Genomic DNA, 10,082 nt, shown 5'->3' with positions numbered 1-10,082 from the left:
GACTGGCCCACAGTCATGTTACTGCTATCTGACGTAGTTGAAATCGTAAGTGTAAGCTAAATTCCAGAAAACAGCTTGTCTTAGCTGGCAGTCTGAGGTACAGATTCTCTTTGTAGCATGTTGGGGTAAACTTAGCAGATTTTTTAAAAATATGTTTAGCTTTTTTAGTTTGTCTTCTTGCTCTTATACCTTTGCTTTTTCTATGCTTTTCTCTGCTTTTTAACTAGACAGTACGTAATACTTTCATCAGATGAAAGTGCTCGTATTCCATAAAGTTTACCTCTCATTTCTGTCTTTGAAAAAATGGACAGCGGATGGCATTTTCTCAACCTTTGGATGATTTTTTTCCTGTACCCTCTCCACTTTGCAGTTAGGTTTCTCATTCTCCTTTCCCCCCAAGTGTGGACACTAGAACTGGATGCAGTAGCCTAGTATCAGTTTCATCAATAAAACATGCATATCAAAGCAGGTACACCTTTTTGTGTGTTTCCTTAGCATTGCATTGGGATTTAACATTGAATTGGCTATGACGTCTAGGTAATTTTTTTAACTATTATTCAGCGACTGCCTTTTAGCATATGTTGTAGTCAATGGTCCTTGTTTCTGGACTTAGAAGACTGCATTTGCTTGTATTAAAATGAAATTGCAGTGAAATTTATGAAGAATGGGTAAGTTGTATCAGTGGTCATCTGGTGGGGAAAAAAAAAAGCCAAACAACCCCACCTGTTTTTGATGATCATAAAGGTAAGTGGACCTTGCATGTTTACTGGCCTACCATTTTCCATACACTAAAATTTGGAAGCTAAATTTTTAGGACTTTTTCACCTATTTTCCAATAGAAACCTCTGAAGGTACCATTTTAAGAAACTAATTTATGTGAATTCCCATTGCAGGAATCTTGCACATTTGACCCCCCCAAAAAAATATTTTTTGAAACCAGCATTGTGGATGTTAATTCTCAATGTAATATTAATTCTGCTAATGCCTTTTATATGCTCAGTACCTGTTACCTTCTTTCCTATGGAAAAGGTACTTGAAGTTTAACTCTTTGGAGAGCTTTATCAGTGAGGAAAAACCTTTCTTTCAGACCATCCTGCCCTCGTGCAGGAATCCATGTCTGGATTGTTTAGAACTGCATGAAAAGAATCTGATACTCTTTTTATTCTGCATCAGTCGGGCAGAGTAAGTTGAGGTCAACACTTCTGTTATTTATCCACAAACCGACAGCTGCGCAAAAGGAGGGCAAAGAGTTTATACCAGCTCTGAGTGCAGATATAATGAGTTTGCACATGCTTGTGAAGTTTGTGTATTTAGTTTATGGAAAGTGGAGGGGACTGGTTACTTTTGGTATTGACCTGCAATTTTTTATTATTCTAAACCTGTAGGAACTGATTTATTCTAGTCCTCTAGTGCTTTGTCAGTTAGGTGTATGCAAGAGTTCTGACTGTTTCACTTTGTGTATGTTATGTTCCATGCTTTTGCATGAAATGTTCTCTAGATTATAAGCTTTCCAAAGGTGTTTTAAAATAGTATTTTTATCTTTTATGAAAATATTGTGCCATTTGTTTCACCCAATTTATGTTGCATTATTAGCAAATTCTTTCTTGGGTGGGGGATACAACTGTGGAGCATAAGGAAATACCTTTCAGTTGCGTGTTACCAACTTGAGGAAATCTGAATGTCGTCCTCAGTATGTTTGAAGAAAATATCAGAGGAAGCAGTTTTGCTCCGTGTTTGCAAAATAGTGCATTTTGTGAACTGGGTCATGTGAGTCTTGCCCATTTTTTTACGATGTGGCAGACAGATTAAAAGGAAATCTGGAGATGAAGAGGTTACATAAGACATGTAAAAATTTGCGACATACAGTGATGGGAGCCCAATTGGAAATGTAGCAAACTGAGTTCTGGCATATGTTTTCATTGATTTTTCTGCTCTAATTGTCTGCTGTGACCGTAACTGCTACGTATCCAATCAGTCTTGTAAAACTTTATTACGAACCCACAGTGATAAATGATGGCAACTGAAACACATGAAATCTTGTTAAATTTAAAATGATCACCTCTTGCTTTGGAAGTGATCTGTCGACTCTTTTGCTATTCTGGAAAAGTACTGTCTGATTTGCTCAAAACATTTAAGTTTAATGCAGAGTCTGGGTTTCAGGATAACTTCCAATAAGTCAAATGAAGAAGTACAACTATTTGAAATAAAATAATTCATTAATTTCTTAAAGAATAGAGAGCTAGTTGTTAAATGCTGTTAAATATCCGCTGTTTTAATTTCATTGTCTACCTTCACAATATTTCAGCATGTGCAGAGTACAGTTTGGAAAAAATATAGAAACAATACATGTAGCCTGTTATAACTTCTGACACTATTTTCATTTTAGAACTTATTCTTGAAGTTAAGAAATAACTGTTCAGCTCCGAAAAGTATTTATCAGTTTATTTGGTATAACTGATACTATATTAAACCATTTATCTTACACAGTATAAAGTTCCCATAGAGCCTAAAAGCTATGTGATGAATACAGAAGTTTTTGCCTAACACTTTGTGGATTGATGCTATTTCAAAACATGGGAAGAAGTCTTTTCTTGTTTAAATATATCCAGCTGTATATGGCTAAAAAATAAAATACTTCAGAGTTTTTTTCAGAAACATCTACATTTTTGGTTAAAAGGTGCCTTCAGACACAACATCTTTAAGGAACTATAAAGATAAAAGGAGAGTTCGTATTTAAAGTTTGTATACTGCACACTAGGTATAATGAAGGATGTTAATTTCCGAACTTGGAAAAAAGGGGAGCATGTCACATTTCTTATTCCTATGTTTGTGGATGGCAATCACAAGAAAGGAGTGCAAACGGCTACATAGCTTTTTGAAAGAAATGCAAACTAACTTAACTTGATGGGTCGTAATAGGGTAGATTCCAGATTCTATGAGAGAAGGTGGGAAACATGCTTTGTGTGTTTTTGTCGACATAACTTGAAACCGTGGGGATTTCATCTTTATCCGCTTTGTTAGAACTGTCTCCACGCAGGCTGAAATGTTCAGAGCAATTTGTATTCCATGCATCTACCAGTTGGTCTTGTTGGTTTTCTCTCTCAATGGTAGTAAGAAAATCTTTTAAAACTTGCTTGAATATGTAGACTATTTCCCAAGGTAAAACATCATTTTCTGCCAAGACTTCACGAAATCTAGAAACAAACAAAAATTGAAATCTAATCATCATCCTCGAAAACCCTCTTCTGTTTCCTCTCTGGTCTTTTGAGGGGAGGGGAAGGAGGAGGAAATGACTGCATTCTAGTGTCATTTATTCCTTGCTGCCACATTTCCCCACACACCTCCCCAGAAAGATTCTAGGAGGAAAAGAGCTCTAACAATGCACTGGATGTGATCCAGCTATTATGAGGATTGAAAGCTATTGTTTTGGTTGTTTTTTTGTGGGTTGTTTTGGGGTTTTTTGTTTTAGTTTTTTTTGGTCCATCTGGGTAACTTGATTTAAACTGACTTTGCCCTTAGGTATATTCTGGGCTTTAAAAGGCACATAGGCTTGTTCTGTCACTTCTATGTGTCTCTAGAAAATGTATTTAAAATACAGGCATAGGAGAATTTTTCTTTGTAAAGTGTGTGTGTGTGGGTTGTTTGTTTTTAGAAAATGGGGATTTTTTTTTTTTTTTGACACTGACTTGCTAGTTTTAGAAGCTTTCAGGTATTTTGGACACTGAGGCTGGCTTTCTGCGTAACAGTGCATTGCATTAGTGCTTTAATTTGATTTTTGGTCATGGGGTCACTATTTAATTAATATTGTAGATAAATAACAGAGGAAAAACTGAAAGTATTGAAAGGTCACATGTTTAAGCATGTGAGACTTCCCTTGTTTTGGATTAGACCAGGAAAATCCTGATTAAAAACTTCCTTCAAGTACAACGTATTAAAGTAAAGATGTAATTTCTAAAACATCTGTAAAAATATGTTCCATTGTTACTTTGGAAGAAAGATCAGAGCCAAATATAAGTTTGGATTAGGTAGAAGAAACATCTTTCTTATGATAGAGTACTGAAAGTTAGAGAAATGTGAAACAATTACCTGCTGAGAACAGTTCCTGTTTGGCAAGGCTGGATCTGTGAACACAAAACTTCGAGCTGCCGTTGCTCGGTAGCTGGAATTGTCGCTTGAGGGTTTTGGTAGTTCTTCAGCCAGTTGTAATCCATGCCTGTCTTCTGGACTTTTTGTTCATTTTCAATCTCTTGCACTAATCGTTCCCGCTCTTTCAGGTGCCATTTCAATTCCCTCAGTAGGGTTTTTGTAACTACTTCTGATCCAGGATTTCTTGTGGGTTTATAGGAATCATTTTTTGACCATTTCATCCAGCCAAAAAGTGGCATTTTTAAGCTGCGAGGGGAGAGAAAAAAAATAAATTTTGCTTATTTCTGTCTGACTATTAGTATTCATACCTGTAGACTTCCTTCGTAGCAGCTGAATATTTAAAGGAAACTTTATTAATGATTCTAAAATACTTTGCAGTACAATGTAAGTAGTGACAACAATAATCGCCAAGCCATAATTAAATTTGACAAGCCTTACATCTTATAATATTTTCCATCTGTTTTCTGAGTTAACAGAACTATGTGAAGTTTACAGCATTTAAAAGTGCATGTCTATCATCTTGGAAATATTTTTTATTCTGGTAGTATATATGGTTTAAAAAAAAAACACCAACAAACCAAAACAAAAAACCCACAAAAAACCCAAACAAACAAGACACCAATCCCCCCCCCCCCCAACAACCAACCAACCAAAAAAAAAAACCCCAACAAAACACAAAATTGGAAGTAACCTGTACATTTAAAAAGTGACTAAATAAAGTTAAGTGCTGGAGCGCCGAGTGATCTGTTTTTAAAACTTCTGTATAAATTTTTATTTTAAATAGATTCTAGTTTACATAACTTGGAAACAGGAGTTTGGTGGAATAGGCTTTTAAATTACAGTTTGTTACAAATCATGCAGACACAAGCATGCTAATTGGAATAAAATAACATAAATTACCTTCGCAGTTGTCTGTGAACAGTGTTGTTTCAGGTGAGTTTGCTTGAAGGTCTCTTATTCTAGCATATCCTGTTGCCAGGCTGTTACTACTGCTGGAAGAAAACAAGGTTTTTTCTTTCTTTTTTTTTTTTTCATTTACTCAAACTGTGCTTAGAAAAATGACTTTCTGTACTGAATATGACAGTTTAAGTTTTTCTGCTTTTAAGGTTCTTTTTCATCCTCTGTACCAGAGAGAAGTAGTAATCCATTTAACCTAACATGGTCTCAAATACTTTCTGCAAAGTCCATTAAGATCTCCTACCTTTGAATTGAGTTCTGCCGATGGCAGCAATTTAAAAAAAGATGGTAAAAATTTCAAATGCTTGTTGCTAAATCCATCCAAAGGTATTGTTGGTAGTGAGATGAATAATGATAGTCTGAAGCAACTACAGACGTGCTTCTAGCTAAAGTTAAGGCTGTCGTATGATGTGATGCTTGGCTGTGCATAGCTGTAGGTCACAGTTTAGAGCTGTGTTTTCATGCCCGTAGAGTGCTAAAAATAACTAGACTTTCAGGCCATTGAGATGCTGGAAGACTTTTCTCCCATTAGAGGGGGATCAGGCTGTTCTTCCGTCATTTTTAAACAGCTAAGAATAGTCTTTCTCTAGTAAAGATCATCTAAAGCCTTTGTTAAGTGAGTGTTGACAGAAGAGAGATATTTGACAGTCGCTTAGGATTTTGTTCCTGTATTAAATACTTCTTCCAGATGCATTTCATCAATCTCGTGGTACTACACTTTTTCAATACTGTACATAGCTGTTAGCATTTTTAATTAACATTTCAAATGTGTTTAAAGAAGACAGTCTGTAACACCTATGGTGTGCCATGAAGGACACATTAATCTAATTAAAGGAATAGAATGATAGATGCAAATTGAGGTCAAACTGATCTAAAAAGCCCAGAATTGTAAGTCTTACCACAGATGTTGATTCTCTCTCAACTGGCTGTCAGTTGCCTGCTCCCTCTTTCCTTGATGAGTATTTTGAGCATATCCATTTTTAAGATTTATTTTCAGGGATGGCATTGTGCACACTAAAGGTCGCTGAAGCAGCCATTTTCCGTTCCAGTTATCAGGTCTCTTCCTATTAATCTAAACAGTAGGCATGGTATACGAAATGCCTTCTCTTCTGCTCTTTCTTGTTCTAATGAATGTCGTTGCTCCTGTAAGTATTTTTCATTCCTACTTTTTTGCCTCCACTGGTGTGTTGAATTATTGGGAGAACAAGGGTTCTGTAAATTTGTTCTAGATGTCATACAACATAAAGGATGACGTGTATGGCTGTTATTAAAGCTGATATTACTTATACATTGGAAAAATTCAAATGTCAGTATTAATCCTCTTCAATGGGAAGGTTTTCACATTGCATTGTATGTGGTACTATGAAGAAGGAAGGGGGCTAGGTTTATGATGACAGAACTGTCCTGACAGATTTTCAGATGAAATTAAAATGCTCCTTGCCATCTCCTTTACAGCACAGTTAACATGTCACCACTTTTTTTCCACTGTATCAAGTCAGAAAGTAGACTGCTGTACAGTATGAAACCATCAGAGTGTCTTTGCAAATTAAGGGGATACATACTGGAAGATGTGCAAATTAATTGAGAAACCTACAATAGTGTTTTTGTTTTGTGTGTTGTTGGGGTTTTTTTACCTAATCTTTGGTTGTATCATCAAATTTTGTGAGGCAGGATACTGCGAATGGTACTTATCTTTCCATTGGTAGGAGAACATAAAAGCTGAAAGTTTGTATTGCTTCTACTTCTGTACGTGTTTTAGTTCTGTCTTCAGGAAGAGATGACTGCTCATGTGAAGCTGGCATTGGGAACTGGAACTTCAAAGTAGAGCAGTATTTTATGCAGTTGCTAGCCAGTGATTAATCCTGGAAACTTTGTGGAGAGTTACAATTCCATCCAACTATCCCCAAATGTACTCATGGTTCTGCAGTGCTGTGTTGGGATGCAAGTTTTGGTTTGACTTTGGCTGATAGTGTGTCTGTTCACTGAAGGCATTACTGAGTTTGTTTTTGTTAGTAACTACAGTTATTGTTATGATTTAACCTGGAGGGGGGGAGGCTATATTTTGATTCCTGTCATTAATTTTTAGGCAGTTCCTAAAATTACAATAATAAAATGACAAATGGTGTGAAGTCTTTTCTACTTACCTTTAAGTTTCTTGCCTTTTTTTTTTTTTTTAAATGTTCTTTGACTCTCTCATTATTGGGGAAAAACATTTTGGGCTCCTTAACGTTCATCTAGCAATCTTGCACTTCAGTCTGTAAATTTAGGTAACTCGGAGATGCTGTGTTTTTAAAAGTGATTCAGGGTCTTAAGCTTCTGAATCTCTCGACTTTGGTACTTCATCTCATTACTCACTTCTGCAAATTTTCTAAAAGTTTCAGTCCTAGCACTTTTGCTTTCTTACTGTAGCATACCAAAACTATTTTTATAGTTTTAATTTCCCTTTTCTGAATTTTTCTTTGCTGGTATTAGTGACTAAAACACATTATAATAATTGAGTGAGACCATAACACTAGTTATATAATGATGAGTAATTTTTGTCTTTTTTAATAAGCCATAATTTACTCTGCCACTGCAGCAGAGCAGTTGTTTGCTAATTGATTTTTTCCTGTAAATTAACCCTAATTGTCTGTGTGTATAATATAAAATGTAAATTGAAGATTCTTTGAACTTTTTTTAACTTTCCTTTAACCTCCTTATTTTACTTTGTTTTCCTAATTTTCGAGGCAAAGAATATAATGAATTCCTAAAGCATCTGTTTTTTCTATAACTTAATAATTTTCTTTGAACTGCAGTGAATGATATCTCTGCTTATGTAGGTAAATCAGAAAGGATATCTTCTCATATAATCATTTCTTATTCTTTCTTTTAAGATAACCGTTCCTTTTTCTGTAGCATATTTTAGGCTTGTTTTCTGCAGCAAGAGCTGCTGGAGCCAAAGTGCAGATTTCGTTTCATAAATCAATTCCAACAGTTTTAGTGGTCTTTCCTTTCTTGCTATGGCAAGTCCAGGTTCATCAGCAAAGAGCCTTATTCCAAAACAATAGCCTTTCAAGAGCACATGCTAATTGAAAATTGATTGGGGAAATAAGGGTGGCAGCCAGTGGATAAAATGGGATCTCTTTTCTTGCATGTAAGACGCACAGGTTATTTCTTTCTATTTTAAAATGTCTATGTACAGAACATACTTTTTTAAAACCTTGGTGATAGCTTATTTTTATCCTGTGGACTTCTTGGTACCAAAAAAAATGTGTTCCAAAGTGTCAATGTCTTCCTCTTTCTCCTATACTCATTATTCTCCACCCAACCCCAAGTAAATGGGAGGTTCACATCAAACAGTTCTTGCGTTTTGAACTAATTGTCAATTCTACCAGTTTACAAAGATGTTTCTCACTTAAGCAGTTGGCTAGGAGACTGCGTAACCTGGTTTGTGGAGATGTTAGAGGAGGGGAAGAGAAAAGAGGAACATCTCATTTTTCCTCTTCCTTAAGAGAGTACAAAATACTTTTCCTAGCAATTCCATAAGCAATAACTAGATGATTGTATTGCACTGTGCGTATGGTTTCCACTGCAGGTTACTCTAGCTATGTAACTTAAATACTCATGTACTTCTCAGAAGCCTTTTTCTAAAATAACAGTAGAAGCGGAGGCCTGTGGAGAAGCTCTGATTGCATGGCCATGCGGCTAGATGTATTGACTTGTGTCTCCTGTGCCTTCAGACAATGTGAAGAATAAATGCTTTACCTCAAGAGTGGTTGAACAGAGCTAGGGAATCTAAAATAGAGGTTTGCATGGCAGAGCTTGTGTGTAAGGAGGTTGTTAAACATTTGCATCAGTACAGGTGAGTGAAGACAACCATACATGAAACAATGGAACAATCTCAATGCATCTCTGCAATAGTGACTCTGCTTTGTTGTGGTGAGGATTTCTTAGGGTTATGGTGGATATATTTGGTTTCCCCACAGCTTTTAGCTATGCTGGTCTCATGACATTGGCTTACAAATACAGAAGTGAGGAATCATTGAGGTAGCTTAACTTACATTCCCATAGCTATGCGAATACACAACGTAAGCATAGTTTACGTGAAATTACTCCAGAATAGATTAATATGGAAAGGTGTGGAGGGGGGTTCCCTACTGGCTTCAGTAAACATAGTCACAGCCTCTAATTTAGAAGGTGATCGTCATAATGACTGGCTCTATGGATCACCAGTCAGAATAACAAGCATGCCCTGGTGCGTGTGGCAGAACAGTTCCTACTGGGGCCATGTGCTCTGTTTATTATTTTCTTTCACTCTTAAATATGAGGCACTGTTCCATTTACTGTTTGATTTATTCTGGTAAGTAGGTATATTTAGGGAGTCTGTTACTAGTTCTTACTTGACTGAGGGGAAAGGAGCGTTGATCTGGTGTGGTGTTAGTACATGCCATCTTCAAAGAATTCTTCCTAAGACTGTGCTGCATCCATGGTGGCAGTAACATTCTGGATGTGTTTTGTACTGAAGAGATGCATCTAAACCCGACACTTGCTGTGAGAACCCTCAGTTTCGAAGTGGTTTTGTTCAGCCACGTGTGTGGCTTATTGTGAAGGCTTGGAAGTCCAGTTCATGGCTCTAATCTTTAACCTGAAAATGACTGGTACTCAGAATGTCTCATCTGTTCTAGGAATTGCTCTTTTGCCTCTTTCTCTTTGACATCACAATTGTGAGGGGGAACTTGACAACTAAGATATTCTGGAATCAAATAACTGGTGTGAGGCTGCAAAGATTCTGCATTCACTTAAGTAGAAGTATCACTTGCTTTTAAAGTTCTTCAGAGTTAAAACCTCTGAATCTCTCCTTGTCAATACTCTTACAGCTTTGTATGTTACCAGCTAGGAGCCCTCAGCTCTATGTTGAAGGTGTAGCACAACTACAGAGTAAGAATATTTACGTACACTTGTGATGTAAGTACAACAGACAACATATGGATTTAAATAGC

General features: G+C 36.4%; 1 protein-coding gene across 2 annotated transcripts; it reads right to left on the bottom strand.

Annotated features, from left to right (window-relative positions):
• Nucleotides 1–2,738: 2,738 nt before the first annotated feature.
• Nucleotides 2,739–6,223, bottom strand: RD3L (retinal degeneration 3-like). 2 transcript variants are annotated; one of them, XM_009327699.1, is made up of 4 exons: nucleotides 6,003–6,041; nucleotides 5,047–5,132; nucleotides 4,087–4,392; nucleotides 2,739–3,194 (listed from the first exon to the last, which is right to left on the bottom strand). In XM_009327699.1, exons 3-4 carry the CDS (start codon nucleotides 4,383–4,385, stop codon nucleotides 2,897–2,899), a joined length of 597 nt encoding a protein of 198 aa, XP_009325974.1. In that variant the 5' UTR covers nucleotides 4,386–4,392; nucleotides 5,047–5,132; nucleotides 6,003–6,041; the 3' UTR covers nucleotides 2,739–2,896. The 2 variants fall into 2 exon arrangements, with proteins under 2 accessions (XP_009325974.1, XP_009325966.1); XM_009327691.1 differs by having other exon boundaries at nucleotides 2,897–3,194; nucleotides 5,047–5,135; nucleotides 6,003–6,223.
• Nucleotides 6,224–10,082: the final 3,859 nt, after the last annotated feature.

This window comes from Pygoscelis adeliae, unplaced genomic scaffold (genome assembly GCF_000699105.1).
Source record: "Pygoscelis adeliae isolate BGI_AS28 unplaced genomic scaffold, ASM69910v1 Scaffold130, whole genome shotgun sequence".
Lineage (NCBI taxonomy): Eukaryota > Metazoa > Chordata > Aves > Sphenisciformes > Spheniscidae > Pygoscelis > Pygoscelis adeliae.
The sequence above is the reverse complement of the archived record's forward strand: the minus strand, read 5'-3'. Positions and strand labels throughout refer to the sequence as shown.